Raw genomic sequence first — 20,860 nt, 5'->3', positions numbered from 1 at the left:
CTCACACCCTGCACACAGACTTTTTGATCTGCTGCCCTCTGGCAGACGGTACAGAAGCCTGCAGACCAGGACCACCCGACACAGGAACAGTTTCTTTCCCCTCGCCATCTCCCTTCTAAACAGTTGACCTGTCACACTGCTCCCACTGCCAGACTGCAACTGCACCTTATGTACATTCTGTAGTATTCATTCCACCTCATTTCTGTATTTTATGTATATAAGTTTAGATTAGTTATTTATAGGGGAATTCCCTGTATGTGTCTACACATATACTTTGCCAATAAACACGATTCTGATTCTTTATCAGCGTGAACAAGTCTGGCCATTCTCCTCTGATGTCTGGCACGAACAAGACCAAAGTCACTTAAATCACCTTTCTTCCATCTTGAGGTGTTGCTGATTAGATATTTGCCTTAACAAGTAATATAACTTGACAACACACCTCTTCACGTTTACACTGTGTCCCTTCCTGTTTGTGGAAGCTACACATGCTGATAAAACGAGAAGTGAGAGCAGCGGAGAGGATCGTGGGTGTTTCTTTTCCCTCCCTCCAGGACACCTATTGCACCCGCTTTAGACTTTTATTTTATTTTTAGCTTTTTATCTTTATGTTGTTTTAGTGTACACTGAGGGCCGTGGGAGCATTGCAATTTAAAATTCCTATGGATGATCTGTACACGTTTTTTTTTTTTTAAATAAAGCTGACTTTGACTTTGACTTGGATTTTGTTTACAGTGAGAGCAAAACTGTGAATACAGTGATGAAAATGGTCAGTACTTTCAAGAATGGTGTGTATATAGCTTTAATATTTAGATATATTATTAACGAATCGCACAATAACAGTGGCGTTGTTCACACTAATCTCCAACAGGGGGCAGCACTTCTCTAAGTCTCTTGTTAGCTTTCAGTCTGTCTCCGCTCTTTTCTCCCTTTGCTGAAAGCTGCTGCGGCGGAAACAGCAGAGTCCAGTGTTTTCCGTAGTCATCGTTCACTAGCGTAAAGGCGAGTCGTTGTAGGCTTTGTCTACTCAAAGAAAGGCTTGAGTTTGTTCATTTGTTTATATAATTTAGCCCGAAAATGCCGTTAGAGAATCTAGAGGAAGAGGGTCTTCCCAAGAACCCCGACCTGAGGATAGCACAGCTGAAGTTCCTGCTCACAATGGACGGTCACCGACAGGATGCTAAAGTGAAGACGGAGCTCATGGACGCTATCAAAGCTAACAGTGAGTTAGCATTTCATCCAGTAAAAGATGTTTCATTGGAAACACGAGTCTCATAGTGCACGATTTTGTCTCTTCATCAAGACACTGGGCACATAAATGCTCCATAGATGTGACTCATGTATAAAATGTTAACTTATAATAAATGACGGGCAGCGCAGGAAAGTTAGCATGCTAGCTAACGATAACAGAAGACGTCAACTGTGGAACTCACTGTGTATTCTATTTTGCATAGCATTACCAAGTTAGAGAGTTTACATTCACTGTGCAGTATTTTAAGCCTTTACATTTCCCTTAAGCTAAGGTGACAACCTTTGCGATGTCATGTTAAAATCCTTTCCCGGTTCGTTAACATGAGACGTAAAAGGTGTACGCTACGTGTTAAGACTCAAGACGTTTATTGTCATTTTCGTATGGTGTTACCCAGCCTGAAACGAAATACTGTTTCTCACCAGCCTCTACAGTGCAATAAGCAATACAGTTTAAAAAGAATAAGTTTCAAAAAGTGCAGCAAAAAAGCCACAAATAGCATAAAAGTTCTAAAACAAACTCCAGTCACATAAGTTAGCCATGTTAGCGATGTTTCACGTTTTACACCACCGTGCTTTCTGTGTTTCAGATATGGCGCCGTATTACGAGAGTCTGTGCAAGGAGCTGAAGTGGCAACTGGATAGTGACCAGCTGAGTAAAATGAAAAAGGCCAACGAGGAGGAGCTGAAGCGCCTGGATGATGTGCTGGAGGATGCAGAGAAGAACCTGGGAGAGAGTGAGATCCGAGACGCTATGATGGCCAAGGCAGAGTATCTCATCAGAATTGGAGACAAGGTATGTTTTCAGAGCAGTCAGAATATTCAAGTTTCCAGGTAGGAAAATGAACACTGTTAATGCCTGTGCATGTTGGAATATCTTTTTAGTTTTAACACTCTACAACACATATCTGCTTCTAAGTGTTTTGGGTGAAACATATTGAATAAAGTTTAGTTTTCAGAATTTTTCCAACAATAGCTGCTCCTTGGAGTTCCCAGATATCACAGCAAAGGGGTTGACAATTCCCTTTGATGTCAGCACTAAGTTTACAGCAGTTAAATTGCTGGAAATGACAGTTTTTAATTTTGTTTTCCCTTTATTCTCTTAGAGCTGTTTGCATGAAGGTTATCACAGTTGCCACTTCAAAGTTATATGTACAAAAAGTAAGATTGGCTATTGCCTGATCTTATCTGATGTCACCACAGGAGGGCGCCCTAACTGCATTCAGGAAGACTTATGACAAAACTGTGGCTCTGGGTCACAGACTAGACATCGTCTTCTACCTCCTGAGGATTGGCCTCTTTTATATGGATAGTGATCTCATCACACGCAACTCGGAGAAAGCCAAGAGGTAAAGGCTCTTAAAGCTTTGTTCTGAAACAAATCTGTCAGCACTTTTTTTTTTCTTTTCTATTTAATACTCATCTGTCTGTGCATCTCTGTTCACCGCAGCCTTATCGAGGAGGGGGGAGACTGGGACAGGAGAAATCGTCTGAAGGTTTACCAGGGCCTGTACTGTGTGGCCATCAGGGATTTCAAGCAAGCTGCTGAGCTCTTCCTCGACACAGTCTCCACCTTCACTTCCTACGAACTCATGGACTACAAGACGTTTGTTACCTACACCGTTTATGTTTGCATGATTGCTCTCAAGAGGCCTGACCTCCGTGAAAAGGTAGGGGAGAGACTCGTGTCTGCTCACAAGATGTGTAACTTGGCAACATGTCTGCTGGTAAATGTACTAAATATGTTTCTCTGTAGGTTATAAAGGGAGCAGAGATCTTGGAGGTGCTCCACAGTCTGCCCTCTGTTCGCCAGTACCTTTTCTCACTCTACGAGTGCCGTTACTCAGTCTTCTTCCAGTCCCTGGGTGAGGTTTTTTTGTTGTTGTTGTTGTGTGTGTATTCTCAAGAAAAACATCTGAATGCGAAGAGACTGTACTTACAGCCATTATCTATGCTTGTGTTGGTGCTTTGCCATATTCTGAAAGCATAAATATTAAATGTGAAACTTTGTGCCACAGCCACGGTGGAGCAGGAGATGAAGAAGGACTGGCTCTTTGCCCCACACTACCGCTACTACGTGAGGGAGATGAGGATTCAGGCTTACAGCCAGCTGCTAGAGTCCTACCGATCTCTTACCTTGGGATACATGGCTGAGGCATTTGGTGTCAGCACAGAGTTCATTGACCAGTGAGTTTGTTTGTTTTTAAACACCTGTGCATATACTATGTAACTCTGCAAGATTTGGAAAATATTATTGAGTGCCAATACATCCAAGAAGGCAACACTGAAAAACTTAACTGTCTGTCTTTGAGTGTGCAAATTTATTTTTCTTGGTATGCTTTGTTTTATTTTGAACACGTAAATATAAAGTAAGCACAAATTACACTGTAAACAAAGCAAAGCACATATCACATAATATACATGCTTGAAAAGATGTATATAGATGAGGTTTAGTGTCTTGGAATAACTTGTGCTATAAATTGTTACATTCAAACTGGACCATCTGTCTATAACAGTTATCAGGATGGTACATTGGAAACTTACTAAATCAGAATTACTTCTGCTCAAGAATATAATTAGGAGTCTATAGGCCGATGGTCATCATGTAAAACTGGGTGTTATCAGCATAAATGTGGGAGTTAATGCTATGTTAATGCTGTTTCCTGTTGGGGGGCGATTCTTGCTCCTAATGCCTGTTACATATGATGAAGCTACAGGGCAGCAGTTGGTTGTTGTAGTATTTCTTGGACATTTGTGTCACCATTAAGTTCCTAAATAATTCACAGAAAACATTTGTCAAAATAAAGTTGTCCAAATTCCCTGTTCAGATTTTAGGGAATGCTGGTGTTGGGTTTTTGGTCCTGGCTAACGCAACATATGCCCATCTCCTTCCCACAGGGAGCTGTCCCGATTCATAGCTGCTGGCCGCCTCCACTGTAAAATTGACAAAGTTAATGAAATTGTGGAAACTAACAGGTAATGAAACTATCATTGAAACCACAATACTTCGAGTAATTCCCAGAGCACTAAAATTTTGTCCTGTTCTTGCATGCAGACCGGATAGCAAAAACTGGCAGTACCAGGAGACCATTAAGAAGGGCGACTTGCTTCTCAACCGAGTCCAGAAGCTGTCAAGAGTTATTAACATGTAACCACGGAGGCTGCCATCTTCATTAAAGCAAGGGGCTTGTATTTTTCTTTTTTGGCATACTGAGACCTTTTGTTTGTCAAAGTAACTCTTCAGTTGTGTAAATAAAACTTGTTTAACTGTTGACATTGCATCACCTGTTTGTTTTAAGAAAGAGGCAGACACATCGTTTCTTATAAATAGCAGTATAAATTATTTTATTTACAGAAACTTGTTACAAAACAAATATACTATACAATCTTTACTTTAAATATTAATTCTAACCTATGTTTTGTTCATGAATTACATAGCAGCCAATACATAAGTCCAGCTGAAAATGATTCTGATAATGTATACCCCAAAAACAAAACCAAAAAAAAAAACTATACACGCTTTTACATAGTATGAATGGTGGTTTTATTTTTTTCTTCCCAGACAAGCTGTATTTTCTCTCACTTTCACATTCCAAGTCTACGGTGCTAAGAAAGAAAACATCCTCGTAATGTTTCCTTGTACTGGAAACAAAGTCGAGATGTCAGTAGAGATCGAGGGTAAACAAAACACTTGAGTGAAGTTTTTAAATACAAACCCTAATAACCCGGAGGGGGCTTAGGCCACACACCGATGCTAAGAAAATCTCAATGGAAAACAAAAACAGAACAAGTGTTTCGCAATGGGCAGCTGACAAGCTCAAGTTCCACTACATTTAGGGTTCAGAGGCAGACTTAAAGCCAAATCCCCTAAATACTTTGAACATTCAAGTAAGGGGAAAAACAACCCAACAAATACTGTCCTCAAACAGTTGGGATGAAACAAATTCAGGCACTTTCTTAATTTGATATTTCTTTTAAGAGCTGCTCAACGCGTTCTTTAAAAGCTGTGATTCAAATTACTCGTTTGGCAACAACGACGCGAGCAGTTGGACCGCAAAAATGTTCCTATTCCTTGCAATAATTTCTGAAGTCCCTTCAGCCTATTTTCTTTTTTGGAATAAAAGAACATGTTTCAATCATGAAATGTGTTTAAGGTTTACAAAGTGTTACGACTGAAGAGTCCACGAAAGATGGTTAGACAGCGGGGGCACAGCTTCGAGCCTGCACGACATCGCAGAATCACAGGCTAATTGGGTCACAGAGTAACTTATTTTGTTAATTTGTAGGCAACATAAAATGTGTTGTAAAAGCACATGTGATTGAGACCTTGAAAAGTGAATAAAGGTTTCCTGTCATACAGACACATGCTACAGTGACAACACTTCTTTCCCTAAAGGATCCCAGTACACGATTCATGAGATGCTTCAGCTTCCACATATAGGCATATTGCATTATATAGACTTGGCAGTGAACCACTTCAAATAGTCATGTTCTCTGACTTTCTTTTTTTTGTTTTTTGTTTTTTACTAAATAAATAATTTTTCAAAATTGTACCAAAAATTCTGCGTGTACAAAAAAATGCCTGTGCAAAAATACATATTTGAACTATGTACAATTTGTTAACAAAATATGTTTTCTCAAATAGGGATACTTCAATACTTGTTTGATACATAGGCTACAAGAAAAGAAAAAAAGCTAACTGAAGATTTAAAAAAAAAGAAAAAGTACTAGGTTTTCCACACTAATTGACATCAGTGGAGGTTCCATAAAACAGGTGTTGCCAAAAGATCTAAGATCTATATCCAGTGAAGCCATCTCCATGAATCTCACACTGTAACGCTCGTCCCCGAGACCTCTTGACCTAAGCTATTTCCCAACGAGTGGGGCAAGTATTGCCTGATTTAAGACTATTTTGACAGCGGAACAAGAGTACAATGCCTCGTCTACTGTGACAAATCTCTTCTGAACATAGTGTTACTGCGAGGCATTCAAACTGTAACGTCCAGAGCTTGGGTAGTGGTTACACACAGGAGGGACAATCATACCCACAGAAGACAGGTGACGTGCAAGTTTGCTCCAGTTAAGACGTACCATACCTGATTCCCTATGTTTAAAAAATAAAATAAAATACAATTCACATCTGCCCACATACAGCTGTGGAATTCACTCAGCGGTGTAAGTAACTTGTGGCTATAGTTATACAGCTTGCACAGATTTTCTTCAATCCACAAATGCGCCATCACCGCTTCAGAAGCAAGACTGCCCACCTTTTACTTTTAAAAAAAAAAAAAAAAAAAAAAAAGTAGTTGGCAAAGCTGATAGCAGCTTTTTGGCTTGCTTTGTGGACAACTAAAGCAGTGCCTGTGGAGAAAGTAGTTATTTAGTGCTGTTCACAGTTGGTGGTAGGTCTACTGTGGCTATCATTTTGCACGCTGAAAAGATTCCGAAAATTAACAGGCTTCCTTGAGACCGAGCTCTCCCTCTCTGACAAAAGATCCAATCGAATGGGCACATCAGGTGTCCTTTTCACATTTAAAAGCACAACCGTCTTCACCAGGTCTACAAAGCCCCATTGTAGTTCAGTGTAAAAAGATCATAAGAAATCATAGAAAGGTAACACTTGCATAATTATTCCGGGTAATAAAAGAAGTGACCAGATCATCCCTACGGGCTCGTCTCAGGCTACTGCATGTTACCCGAGGTAACTCAACATGTCGCCAGGGAGAATCACACTAACAAGAAGTGAAACAAGGTGATTGTGTGTATTTTTCTTAAGGTTTTTGCAAGTAACAGTTTGCTTCTCCTACTGCTTTGCTTGCAAGGCTTCTGAGATCAGGCGCTGGGGGTGTAATTAAGTTGGAAATTCCAGTAGTCCAGCAGAATTTGACATGAGAAAAAACATTACTCATACACACATAAGCACACACACACACACACACACACACACACACTCTTTTTTTTCTTTTCTTTTTTTAAACAAACACGGAAGAGATCTGCTCGTTGTCTCCCCAGTTGCTCAGTGTCATGACGGCTTGTTGCAGCAGCCCTTAACCTGAACCCAATGACCTTTGAACTACAGGATAAGAGACCGATGGCTGTTGCAATTGTTCCTCCGACCAAACAGGAAGACCTCTCAGAATACTGGGACAACAGTGGCGTGGGGGGGGGATCCTTGGCTTGCGCATTAGATCCCTGGCGCTCCACGCTATCCCCCATTCAGTTCCCCCTGCCCACACCTCACACACACATGGCTTTGGGAGAAACGGTAAGGACCACATATACATCATTGGGCAGTCCAAATTATCTCCACCCTGAGGATTGTGGGAAGCTGAGAGTAATGTGGATTTGATTTCAGAAGGCCTCATGCATTCCAGAGCAGTATGCGGACCACTCTGGATTATTTCCCGCCCGCCTGCCAGTTTCATACACTGAAGCCGGACACCACTGTCAGGGACGAGCCTTTGGCTGGAAAAGGAAAGGAGAAAAACATCATCTTAAAATGGCTGTAAAGTCATCAGTCTATAAACTAGTTTTGCAGTTTAAGATGAGGCTTTAATTTCTAGCAAGAATTATTTCTTTGTCCTTTTTTTTTTTTTTTTTAAATTGGGAGATTCAAATGTCGGGCAAGATCATTGAATGTAATCAGAAATGTCTTATCACCTGATACTTTTGGCATTATATATCAAATACTGTGAATACCTCATTTCCTCATCTTTACTCAGTTTATATCAGCCCTTCAGGTTCTTTAATATTTCATTTCATTCATTTTGATAATTCACATGAAAAACAAAAGAAAAAAGTTTTTTGTTTTGTTTTTTTTAAAAAAGGATTATGGCTGAATACCACTTGGGCACTTTGCTTGGAGGATGCAGTTTATGTGCATGATAGCTCAGAACTGTGAGGTGTTCATAGTCATACTTTATTCATTTATTTTGAAGTAATACACTACACTTTTATTAGTCTGTGTTCAGAATAAGAAAATTGCCGTGACCTAATATATATCTGAAAAATGTGGAACTGTAATCATGGTTTAATGTAGTATCCTTAAAATCTTAATAATATCCATCCTTAGCCTAAGATGACCCACATCCCCAAATTTTAAGTGCAGTGAACTGAGAAAGAAACAAAATCTTTCACAAGATGCAATCAGTGAAAACAAAAACACATCCTGAATGTGTCTCAAAAACCAACCTGATGTAAATGAGAGTTGTTGGGTAGACCCGGTGTCCCTGGTATACTCCGCCCATGCTTCCCATGGATGTTGTTAATGGCAGGTGACTTGGCCACTTTGGGTCTACCTGGTCCTGGCCCCCCACCTCCTACTCCGAGCCCACCTTCCCCACCTCCGCTATTTACGCCACTGGAGGCAGAAGCGCTTTTGCGCTTCTTGGCCTCCAGGCGCCCGTCTGAGGAGTGGTGACTAAAGCTGGTGTGGTGGTCAGATGAGGATTGGTGGTGGACAAAAGGTCCCAATGAAAGTGTTGAGTCACTGCTGTTCATTACCACGCTCATACGCTTGATGGACTCTGCAGGGCTGCCCGAGGGAGGACCTCGTGCTGGTGGCCCAGAGGAGCCACCGGCGGAACTGCCAGAGAGCTCGGCCTTGAGGCTAAGGGAGTTTGTTCGCACAGTAGGCCCACAGTTAAGCCCCACACTGTGAACCCCACTATGGGAGGAGGATGACGATGAGGACGAAGGACCTAATGAGCTGTGGTGGTAGGTGCTCCCTGAGCTGCCGACATTTGCACAGTTCTTCTTAAAAGAGGAGGAAGAGAAGTTGGCATTGGAAGAGGAAGATTCAGTGGAGCCATGGGATGAAGAGAGGATAGAACTGTTCTTCCTCTTCTTCCCCGAGCTGAAGCTAGCGCCGCTACTGGTATTGTTGGCTCCAGTGCTTCCTCCACTGGTGGCGTTGGGGATGACGGTTATGGAGGAGCCAGACGAGCTCTCCTTGGGCTTAAAAGATGATGACGATTTGGTAGTGCTGCTGCCAGAGGAACGGGACTTAGGCACCCGGCCTGAGGTTAGGGAAGGAGCTGAAGAAGAAGAGGATGAGGACAAGTGGGCTGAAGGCATCTGCGGCGACGAAGACACTTGTCGGGCTTGTGTGGTGCCATAGGCCGGGTGCTCAGCCCCACCCTGCGGCGAGCTGCGGGCATTTAAGGTGGTCCCATAGGAGAGCACTGACTTGCCCTCGTAGGATTGGCTGTAAGGAGTCTGGGGCAAGGTGGCAGGAGGGCCCAGGAAGCCTGAAGAGGGAGTGCTACAGTGGGAATTTGTGCTTGTCCTATGGGTGGGTGCAACAGAGGAGGAGTTCTCCAAGGCTAAGGGGATTTTCCTAAAGCAAAGAATATCAGAAATTAGCCAATTATTAACTTGACTCATAAATTTAAAAAAAAAAAGAAAAAAAAAGAAAAAAGGATGAGTCCAAGACTGACTTACTTCCACATTTGGGAGTTGACATGCTTTTCCATCATTGTGGTGAGGGTACATCGCACTTTGTCCCATCGCCGGTCAAAGGAATAATAGCCTCTCCCAAACAGTCGACTCCCAAAAGTACAGTACTGGGAATAGAAGGGAAGAACAGATGAGAACTGTAATCTTTAATGGCTTGACCAGTGTAATAAAAAAGGGAAAGTTCCTTGGGGGTAACAGCAGATGAAGTGCACTTACAGCTGCCGGTCGTGGATGATAACCTGAATAGTGACAGTCCAGTTTCTCAGCATTGTCCTCACGCTCCTCATTCTCTCCCTCATCACTGGATGGTCTAGAAAAGCCATCGGGGGTCATTTGGGGATGGTGTAGCGACTCGTGGACTGCTGCAGAGTCTCCAGAAATACCACCTCCGTGACTGCTGTTTAGTCTAATGGAGAGAAATTGTGCCCAGTCACTTTCACCATATTCATCAAAGCTGAATCAAATTAAAACTGTCTGTTTTACGCCTGTGTGAGCAAAGCTACACACAGACACAATACAAGCACAGCAAAAAATCAAAGTGTGGCACAGCAATTACCGTGGAAGACCAGGGCTGTGAAATTTGGGCTTTCCAATTGGCAAAGGCTTAGTGGCATCAAGGGCTGGGCCGTTTCCATGAGCCACCTGGTGGGCATCATGGCCAGAAGTGAGGTGGGAAGAGGGGTGTGGGTCCCTGAGAGGGGGGTTTTGCTGGGAATGATTTTGGTGGAGTTCTCGCTCCCTCTCCCGCTCCCTTGTTCTGTTCTTGTGCTCTGCCAGCAATGTGTCAAAGCGCTTCCTCCGCCCTGGCACCGCCCTCCGCTGGCTTAAGGAATGTGTCTGTTGAGACATTGTAAAGTCAATAGAATTTTCATTATGGTAAGAGCTGGAGAGAGTTCTCCTTAGAACCGCTCTTAATTTCCTTTTTTTTTATTGCTGTTTATACTTGGCAGCTCTGGCTCTAACAAATTTTTACAACATCAATCACAATCAATCACAACCATCCTTTGAAATGCAAATAATAACTTTGGTAATATTCTACACATTAAATAGAATAATACGACATAATTGAACTGTATGCCAAAGTGCTCCACTTATATTAAAACACAACGAGTGACGGCATTCTGCCGTTTCATTAAACACAGACATTGTAGTTTCCTATATTTCACAGTAGAGTTCATCATCACAGGCTCCTCAGAGTTGCGCTGTGCTCCTCTTTGTGGCAAACCATCTGAGCTGACAGCATGTGTCCTAGAAACACCGGCCCTCAATTGTCAGCCTGTGGCTGCCTTGGGAAACGCTCACCCAGAGGTTTGAAGCTTGCTGCCTCCACAAGTATGTCAAGAACACGTTAGATCATCTTGTGAATCTAGCAAGTGTGCTTTGATCCTCATTGCTGACAACAAGAAAGACTGCTGAGCATTACCAGCCCAATTCTCTTTAAAAATAAAATGCATTTATACAGCTCAGTTGCAGCATGCAAAGCAGGGACTTTGTTACCTTGCATGTTAGGGATCTTGTGCAGGGTTTTCGAGATGTCACATCTATAACGCCACAGTGGATATCTGGATTAAACTCACGTTCTGATGGCAGAGCAAAGGGGGAGGAGAAAAACATTTGTTACCTTCATAATTTGGGACAAGTTGTGTTATGCAAAACATTAACATTACATAAGCCTTTCCCCTCTAAGATAATGTATGGGACATTTTGTTTAAGCTGCCGACAACATTCTGAAATGATGTCTGCTAGTTACACTCTTTCATAGGCAATAAAATAGGAACCTAATGGGAGGTTCGTCTAATAGATTAAAAAGCAAGGTTATAAAAAAAAAACATTCAGGCTAAGCATGTAATGCTGTATGAGACTTTTAAATACTCTGAAAAAAATGACAAAATGTAACTAGTCCCCCCTCGTTCCACATTCCAGCTGACCTGTGACTTTCTTGTTAACGTGACGTCTGCTACTCGCACTGCTGCTGTCCTGCTTCTTCTCCGAGAGGACAGTGAGGTGGCCCTTGCCATTGGGAATCTGGCCTGGGGCCAGTAATGGAGGCTTTGGTATGGAGGGACAGTTAAGGCCTGCTTTTAGGGCTGATGAGGAGGTCGTGATGGCGGTAGTGTTGGAGCTCACAGTGGTGCTAGAGGAGGATGTAGAGGAGGATGAGGTGGTGGCGGGGGCAGATGGAGCTTGCGCCGGCTTAGCTGGCGTGTCCGGCTTCGGATGCATCTTGTCCATCTTGACAGCTGGAAGGCTGGAAGAGAAGATGACAGCGATGAAAAGGGTGGTGAGGAGGAAGCTGAGAGTTAGGAACAGTGAGCCAGTGACAAGCGTATGGTAAGAGACAGATGTGGACATATGGATGGCCCTGCGAGGACAATCACTACTAATGTTCCGCTATATATAAAACACCTTCAAAAGAAGAAAAAGGTCAAAAGCAACACTCGCGTATAAATGACTGAATCAGATTTCTACCGAGAAACAAGCAGTAAAGGCAAATAGCTCTGACTGCCACATAAACCATCAATAAGCAGTAGTACCTTATTTTCAAGTACTAGTATTGCTACAAAAACTATTACAAGTAGTCTCCATTTCAAAATTGTTTTTTTTAAATTAGACTTTAGTATGTCTGCCAGAAATGTGGTTGTAACAACCCTGCACCTGTGCAGAGTGAAACTTACATCTTTTCTGGCTGGTTCATCCTGAAGGGGGCAAAGGGGGGTCTTCGCTGAACGCCTGGCAGCTTCTCTTTGGCTGGTTTGACAAGTTTGGGATTGGAGGACGATGATGAAGAGGAGGGTAAGCTTGAGCTAGCAGCTGAAGGTCGACCAAGGATGCCTCCGGTAGCCACTGCAGCTACGGACACCGAGCCCACCCCGGGCCCAATCCCACTGCCGCTGCTCCGGTTCCTGGCAGACGCAGGAAACGGCGAGGTGGACGCTGGTTTGCTAGCCGAACTGTGTCTTCTCTCTAAAATGATAACAAACAAACCAGAAAGGCATTAAAACAATAGTTAACACACTAATTATAATCCAACACTACTATAGGACTAAACATAGTTGTGACTCATAAAAAAAAATAAAATAAATAAAAAAAAACAGAAATGGAAACATTAAAAATCTCCCTCTAACAGCTGTGAGCATGTTAGCTGAACAGCTAATAAGCAGTATTGGTGATTCATGCGCTGCATCTTGAAATAGAACTGGCCAACAGGTCAAGAGCTTTCTTTCTTGCCTGAGCTTCTTATAACAGCTGCTGTGCAAACTGATGAAAGTCAGTAAGACAGCAGAAAAGGTTAGAGTGATGCTTAGTTGTGGATGGAAAGACAAAAATAGAACTTGGAGGGGGGGGAAATGTTCATCTGCTTAAATCCAAAACTAGCTGTCTTTAAGCACACTGCTTTCTAAAATGAACAAACTGTGTGAACACAAATCACACCAATTACACATTTACACAAGACAATTACAGATCTACTTTCAAAAAAGGCTCACATCACATCCTATTTTTAGTAACAGCGTACAACAAAAGCTGCTGTCCCAATGTCACCACTACACAAGCACTTCATAGTTTAAGGTTGATTAGCTGCCACTGCATAAACAATTAAAAAGAAAAAGATAGACAAAAACATCATGAAGGATTTTTTTGTTTTAATTCAGAAATGACTGGAAGCATGAAGCAGAGAGATCTGAATCTTGGCAAAAGCAGCAGCTCTCTAACAGAAATAGTGGGCGCTCTGGGTGACACAGACCGACATACACTCCTGCTGCTCTGATTACATGTAGAGAAAGAGAGACTGACAGACGTGAGCGTGGGTGTCATACGCCCTGCCTCGATCACGCTCAATCCAGGGAGCTCCCTCACCTAAACTAAACTGAGAATTTTCAGCAGTGAGGAAACATCTGACATGGAGAGAATCTCCTGCTGGAAGCTGCATGTGAGCAAAACTGAAGGATATACAGAGAAACAAGACAGACAAAGGTGACTAACGAGAATTTCAGAAGAGAGACGGCAAATAAACATTTGACTAAACACTCATAGTCAGCTCTGAGAAGCAGCAACGAAAGACAGGACAAAAAATAACTGCATGCTTAAAAGAAATGAGAGATAAAAGGTGCATCAGCACCAGAAGCATTAGTAATTTTCTACCAAGAATCTGTGTCAGCTGGCTACTGTCACCAGTGTTTTTCCTGCATGATTAATAAATAAATAAAAACGGGCACCTCCACGAAAGAGGTTTTGGCCAAAGGAAAACCACCAGGATTATAGGAAAAAGTATTTTAACTTTTTTTCAAAGCTTCTTAAATGGTCAAAAAATAAATAAATAAATAACAGTAACATGAAAAGTCTTCTGCTAAGTATGGTCACCTAGACCCTCTGCCCAAAACTAATCATGCTTATGTGTGCAGTCACCTCTCAACTGTCTTTTGATTTAGTCCCATTTTGTGTGATTATAGCTAACTATATGGTAAAGCTGGGGAGTGGGTTGTGGGACAAAACTCCCTGTCACAGGTAACAAAAAAAGTGGAGTGGCTACAAAGAATACGAATGCTCAAAAAAGGTACCACTCCCATTTGCCTTCAGCTATATTCCTCAAGAACACACGCACACACACACCTAACTGTTAAACTTCTGCTTTCTGAAAGAAAGGGGAAAAAACTGCTTTTAAGCGTGCCCTCTCCACACCTAGGGGCCTCTCCTGCACATCCATTCAACCTACACTCCAGATATTTTCCCCTCCCACTTCTAAGAAGCCAAACAACCCAAAAGCTTTTCTTTCACTGCCTCCCTCCCACTTCCTCTCACTGTCTTGACCTGTCCCAGTCAACAGCGAACCTCTGCACACAAACTCACAACAAGATATCCAAGTGAGACAGTGGTGCTCTGTCTACAAAACAACAAAAGCCAACAGCAGCATCAATGGTAGTCATAACTGATGTAGGGGAGGAAAAAAGGTAAGGAAAAAAAAAAAAAAGGACAGACACAAGACATAGGAGGAGCCTTAATATCATGTTTCATATTATCAAACAGCTGGCTCAATGGCATGGGGGAATCCCAGCCTGCAGAAGTGAAAAAAAGAAAGAAAATCAAAAAGTGTAATGGCCTTACTACAAACTCCACAGGCATCATGTTTAAGTAAAGACAAAGTGTAACCTATTTAAAAAAAAAAAAGGTAAAACTAAAACCTTGAGTTAACCAGAAACTCAAATCCACCGTGGTTCCCTTCTTTTACCATTTGAGCTCAAGACACTGAGCGTAAAATTCTGTATGTCTCGATCTCTGAGGAGTCTTTGTTAGACAAGTTCATAAACAAATGCATAAAACGCCAAGCAAAGCAGCAGCTTCCCGTTCCGTGGTGAGTGTCACCCCTGCTGGGCTCAGCCTCAGCCGAGAAGCACAGACACCTAAAGGGAGACAGATGGGCTCAAAGAAGCACGCTAATATCATATTGAGACCATCTCAATGGTGCTGAGATCAGTGCTTTTTCCCCACGTTAACGCTGCACGGGGTCCTCCCATAATGACATCACAGAGAGGACATGGGGTAAAACACAGCAAGAGCACTGCTGCTCTGTATGGCCACACATACATGGCTACAGAGTTTCACTTAGATTTAGACTGTGTGGTTATAGCTGATGCAATAAGTTCATTAAGTGAAACTTGTTTTTTTTTAATAATTTTGATACTGCATGGTTTAAAAGCTTCTTTTAAAAAAGTAATTATTTGCATCCAGCGGCTCAAATCGAAAGATTTACTGTGATGGGGAATCTTTGGGTTTAGCTTCACCGCCTGATTTTGAGAACAGAACTTAAAGATGTTGCAAAAGACGAAAAAGAGACTGGTGCATTCATTATGATAAACACACTACAGACAATCTGTTCACACAAAGAATCAGCAGCAGCAAACAGCTGAAGAAACAAATATCAAGAAACATGATGAAATCACTGTAAATCTCTGGGTGCTTCTACACCATGGACCAAGCAGAGCACAGTCTGCATTAACAATGCAACCCCTGCATATGGAGTAAAGCCACGTGTTCTGATAATGATTGTTTTACTTTACACTTGGTACTGCCATCCAGTGTTTATCTACAGTTCCTTCAAAACCCCCTGACACCTCAAAATAGAGGCTGTATTTCAGACACACCCATATATCTATACTGTTTAACAATGATGGAGAAGTCTCTGAGTGATGTTCACACAGTTCCAAGGACAGTTTTACCCTAGAAGCCACGTGCTGCTATACCTCCCTCTTGTGGTTGACCTTGATAAGTGTAATTGCTGCTGCACTTCAGAGAACAGGCACTTCCAGGTATTTAGTGGCCATTGAAACATCCCCAGTTTAATGTCTTAACAGTACTAGAAATCTTAACTGAGCTGTATCTGTTAAAACAGCCCACTACTGGAAAGACTTGAGAGAGACCTATCAAATATTAACACAAGAATTTATAACACACAAACAGTAAATAAATAGGCTACTGAGTGGAGTGGAGTAGAAAACTGGGTGGGGGGGTACACAGAAAGAAGAAGCACTACTAGGAGTGTGTTAATCAAAGAAACATCACATTACTCTTGGTATGGGGGGGGTATGGATATAGAGTCCCCCCAATTTTTTATTCCCAAACCTTGCTGAGTATCTGCAGTAACAGCCACCTCGTTGTTGTAGTGGATTATTGCTACTACTTGAATCTAGGAAATCTAGCTCTGCACCCCAGCTGCATGAAAAATAACTGAATATATAGATACATCAAGGCGTGTGTGTGCGTGTGTATCACTTACCAAAGTGTGCTTGAAAGGCTTGTGGCTTGACTACCTGACCACAGTGGCTGCACATCACCAGGTAGAAGTCGTCCTGTGCGGGACACTGGCCAAATATGGACATGTCTGTAAACGGGAAGATAGAAGCATATGGGGCTCAACTCAAGGAGAATAAATAAAAGCGTGACCGATGCCACAGTTGGCAGCAGACTCTGCAAAATACACACTGTTCAATGTGCAACCAAACATCAACTGCTTACTTTGTTTTATATTTAATGTGCATTTGTTGGGGAGTGGGCCGAGGGGTAAATAGACAAACGCAGCAGACCACAAGAAAATGCATTCTTGGCTGAGCCCTAACAGCAATTCTGAATTATTGCCCAACACATACAGTAGGATCCATAAATGTGTGAACAAGGCCATACTTTTCAGAATTGTCCTTTTCTACTCCATCGCAGCAGAAAAGGAAATTTAGCAGAGTCATAAATGTAGACTCAAGTTAAATTCAAGTGGTACAAAATACTGCCCCACCCATTTAGCAATGGTAGATATTCTTTTACATAGCTCCTACATTTCACGGTCTCAAAGTTCAGTGGACAAACTAACATAATTCTAACATTTTCAGATTATAAATAATACATTAAAGTCAATATCTGCTTTTCAGCCAGTCAGTGAGAGAACCTATAAAGTAGCCAGAGTTGAGGTGCTTCTGGAGCTACATACTTTCCATGCTGAGGCTGTGTGCAGTACCTTGTGTTCTACTAATCTGCATTGAAGGCAGTGACCTGAAGAAACTGCTCTGTTTGGCCTTTAACAGTCAGGGGGTCCTTTGTACCCTCAATGTCCTCCAGTACAGACAGTAGGAGGCAGTATTGGTTTAGTGACTGAGATAATAAAAACCTGTGTAAACCTACTTTTTCTGCACACAGAAAACTGAAACCGATAAAGACTGAAGCAGGTGTGAACAAAATCTTATCAACATTCATTCCTAAATGACGCCTCGCTGGTCAGAATACTCATGAACTACTAAATGCTAATTTAACACTTGAAAACAACTCCTAGCCTTTTATCTTCTTAATTTAAAATGAAACAACAGGCCACACCTGGCCACGAAACTGCATATCAGTTAACTGTCCAATTTCTTTTGAACCTTTGAAATAGATGAACTATGTAAAGCACTGCTGTAGCAAGAGCCTGCACAATATATCACACAGTGCTACTTTATTAGAAATCCACTGTGGTGGTTTACAGAGGCAAAGTTCAGAAACTGTGCTCTTGTTCAACAGCTTAGACAAAATAAATTTGTAACACAACCCATAATAGGAATTTTTAAAAATTAACAAGCTCAGGAAAGCAGTTTGGCCAAGTAAAGTCTACACATGCAACCCAGGAGTGATTTGTAAATATAGATCACTTATGAGCCCTTATTCACCATGGAGAACAAGTACTGGTGATAAGCACCAATCCAAAGGTTGCCTTTCCAAGATATAAACAAACCCAGGACTGGCTTAGAGCGTGCGACATTTCTGACTCAATAATTAGGAGATATCACTAAGGAATCAGGTTTAATAAGGTGGGTGCCATCTCCTTAGTGCTTTCTATGTTGTTATTAAGAAACAAAGAAAGTCTGCCTTTTGGAATGCCACACTCTGAGCTACCAAGGGAAACTACCAGATATTCTGAGAAGGGGCAGTTTTGCAAAAGGTCCAAATGAAATTCTGAATCTTGCCCAGGTCGCAATGCTTGTTTGAGGTTTTCTCTGTCAAACATGGCTTTAATATTTAATTGATTGATTTAATTGGTAAAAGTAATTATGAAATTAACCTATAAAGAATGAATTACTTTTGCAGTTGGGCAGACTAAATGGAGTTATTTATGGTGTTTTTCAAGAATAAAAGCTGGCAGTCCCAGGTGTACAGAAATGCTTAAAATGCAGCTTAACTAAACTAGTCATGTAGGTTACCACCTTGTGAAACCTGATCCCTAAAGTCAGGTCATATTTCCATGAAGATGACAGTATAGGGTTAAAATTAAAATGCTGACGCACACAACATCATGGATCATGATGCATTTCTTCCTGGATAAAACTGTAAAAACGAGAATTCCCCAATAGTAAATAGGCAAATACAAAGAAAACCATAAAAAGCAAGAATGCAAAGGTGTCTTCAGCTGGAGAACCCAATGACAAACCTCACGCTTTAAAGGCACTCCAAGGCGAATCAGAGGGAAGTGCTGCTTCTCAGCAGAATGTGATCAAAATTTACCCTGGCGGAGAGAACCAGAAACCACCTAATTAAGGAGGCTAATTAAGAGATTGCCTGGGGCGTTATGATGAGATGAGAAGAAGAGAGGATACAAGAGCAGAGAAGTGGAGCCCCTGTTCAATATGTACTCCGCCAGGACCGTCAAGGGTTCTCCAAACATCACTGGCCAAGTCTTGAAGGGATGAGGGCCATTAAGCAAAGATGTACCTGGCAGATTCTCTCTCAAGGAGGTCAGAGGCAATCGTGTGTGGATGAATTGACAAGTCCAATGCTACTTAATGTGTGTCAATTGTCTGAAGCTATTTTGCCAAGTGTCTCCTTCAACAGCAATGGACCAAAAAGACTTGCTTTCAAAGTATCTGCTTGCTACAAAGAGGAAGGAAAATATCCTCACTTAATGGACAAAGGCATGTGAATTACGAGTGGTAAAATGTGACATGGAGTATTCACTATGCCAGTTGCAAAAGGACAAGCCATCAAAACAATAGCTAAATGCTGGCGTAGGCAACTTCTATGTTCAACGCATCTACTTTAATTCTATTCTGTCTCTACCCAATTTGCTTATCCAAGTAGCAAATTGCAGATATAATGAGAGAGCAAACATATTTGCCAAATCAATAACTTCCTGTGTATTTTTCATTAAAAACGCCTTTCTCTCAAATCTACTGAAACAGGACAGGAACTGCAGCATCCAACCACATTTCCTCACTGGATCAATAGCAAGGTCAAACAAGACTCGTTTCCAAACTGCTGCAGCAGTTCACGTGCAGTATTTTTCATTAGTATTTTTCTAATGGGATGCTCAACTATGAAAGTAGACATGCTATACAGCTTTGCTACTCCACGTTCAGTGCCATAGCACTAAATGGTCTTTACTGCTAAAACTGTCCGACTTCAAAAGTGGTCTAACGCCACTGTGTCTGCCCTCGTCTCAACCTCCATTTTCTTCTTTTTCAAACATGAGGTGTTAAAGACAGAGAGAAAGAAAGTCAATGTAGACAAGAAATAAGACAGAACGGTGAATTTAAGACAAAAGGGGAAAGAAAAAAAAAAAAAAAGCGCAAAACGGGAACAAAGTCGCGGTAAACGAACAGAGAAGCCGTCTGAGGCCTCTGCGAGACAAAGAGGCAGTGAGCAAAGGACATACGCTTGAAGGAGGAGGAAAAGAGAGCCTGAGAGCACGAGGCAGGGGAAGAGAATGAGAGTCCAGTTAATTTCAGCATCCTCATCCGTGGCAGTGATGAACGAGCTAGGTGCAATCGTAGCAGCTCTGGCTGCCGATGAGTAGCGCACATGCTGGCTGCATCTGACCTGTGGCTGACAGTGGCACTACATTTCCCAGCTTCCCTGACTGTGACAGTGCCACTGTAAAATTTATCAACAGCGTGACAGAATGATGAATTCATCAGTCATCCAGTACCATACATTCTTATAATCTGTGTGCGTGCATGTTATTCATCTGCGTGTGGTAGAATGGCAGTAACGCCACAGAAGGAATCTGGTGGTGAGTCATGGCAGAGCGATGTAGTCATCCACTTGTAATACCCCTACCAGACGCACGCACACACACAGGCTTTCTATGAAGACAGACTTCTGCCACGAGCAGCATGTGTTGATGAGCCCCATGACACAAACAACAGTCACTGACAGACGCCACAACATGATAAAGACATGTTTCATGACAGCGAAATGTCAACTGACCCCGCATCCTTGAATTTCAGATGAGCATTCTGTCTCTGTCCTTTATGCAGAAAAATGTTCTAAATGGTTGACAGATGAAAAGATACAGTGACTTAGTGGTGTCCTACGTCTCGTACCATCAACACCGCTCCATTGCACGTTGGCGCTGATTCTCCAAGTTTCATGAACTCTACACAGGACAGAAATTTTCCGAGACATAATCTATCATTTTGTGTTTTGTTAACAGCGATAGAGAGCAGCATCTAACTATCTCCCGTAAGAGTTCAACTCTGTTTAAGCTGGTAGCTAACCAAGCATACGACTTACTTCATTTTCCTACTCAAACTATTCCCTTATCTGCCCAACACATGTGAGCATCATAGCATCAAGCACATAGGACACTGCTGACCACACACACACACACACACACACACACACACACACACACACACACACACACACA

General features: G+C 42.1%; 2 protein-coding genes across 4 annotated transcripts in view; one reads left to right on the top strand and one right to left on the bottom strand.

Moving 5' to 3' along the window:
* The first annotated feature begins 908 nt into the window (after positions 1-908).
* On the top strand, positions 909-4,520 carry psmd6 (proteasome 26S subunit, non-ATPase 6). Its single transcript, XM_005952246.1, has 8 exons — positions 909-1,222; positions 1,839-2,044; positions 2,452-2,597; positions 2,699-2,918; positions 3,005-3,113; positions 3,267-3,435; positions 4,147-4,224; positions 4,304-4,520. Exons 1-8 carry the CDS (start codon positions 1,078-1,080, stop codon positions 4,398-4,400), a joined length of 1,170 nt encoding a protein of 389 aa, XP_005952308.1. The 5' UTR covers positions 909-1,077; the 3' UTR covers positions 4,401-4,520.
* Positions 4,521-4,768: 248 nt separating this feature from the next.
* The window catches only part of LOC102314163 (ataxin-7), a 26,657-nt gene continuing 10,565 nt past the window's right edge, over positions 4,769-20,860 (bottom strand). For all 3 annotated transcript variants that reach the window (XM_042216986.1, XM_005952245.3, XM_014331132.2), the window contains 9 exons: positions 16,475-16,579; positions 12,381-12,669; positions 11,634-11,953; positions 11,203-11,285; positions 10,262-10,542; positions 9,922-10,111; positions 9,691-9,812; positions 8,440-9,586; positions 4,769-7,713 (listed from right to left, as the gene is read on the bottom strand). In XM_042216986.1, the coding sequence (XP_042072920.1) occupies positions 7,696-7,713; positions 8,440-9,586; positions 9,691-9,812; positions 9,922-10,111; positions 10,262-10,542; positions 11,203-11,285; positions 11,634-11,953; positions 12,381-12,669; positions 16,475-16,579 (2,555 nt within the window). In that variant the 3' untranslated portion in view covers positions 4,769-7,695. The remainder of the gene's footprint in view (positions 7,714-8,439; positions 9,587-9,690; positions 9,813-9,921; positions 10,112-10,261; positions 10,543-11,202; positions 11,286-11,633; positions 11,954-12,380; positions 12,670-16,474; positions 16,580-20,860) is intronic.

The sequence above is a fragment of the Haplochromis burtoni genome, unplaced genomic scaffold, assembly GCF_018398535.1.
Source record: "Haplochromis burtoni strain Fernald_Lab_line unplaced genomic scaffold, NCSU_Asbu1 Contig_1432, whole genome shotgun sequence".
NCBI classification, from domain to species: Eukaryota; Metazoa; Chordata; class Actinopteri; order Cichliformes; family Cichlidae; genus Haplochromis; species Haplochromis burtoni.
Note: the sequence above shows the minus strand (reverse complement) of the source record. Positions and strands in the feature narration are given on the sequence as shown.

Excerpts from the sequence above, each read along its gene's own strand:
- psmd6 (XM_005952246.1), top strand. The coding sequence starts at position 1,078 with ATGCCGTTAGAGAATCTAGAGGAAGAGGGTCTTCCCAAGAACCCCGAC. Across the intron at positions 2,045-2,451 it reads TCATCAGAATTGGAGACAAG|GAGGGCGCCCTAACTGCATT; the intron begins GTATGTTTTCAG and ends ATGTCACCACAG. Across the intron at positions 4,225-4,303 it reads GAAATTGTGGAAACTAACAG|ACCGGATAGCAAAAACTGGC; the intron begins GTAATGAAACTA and ends TCTTGCATGCAG.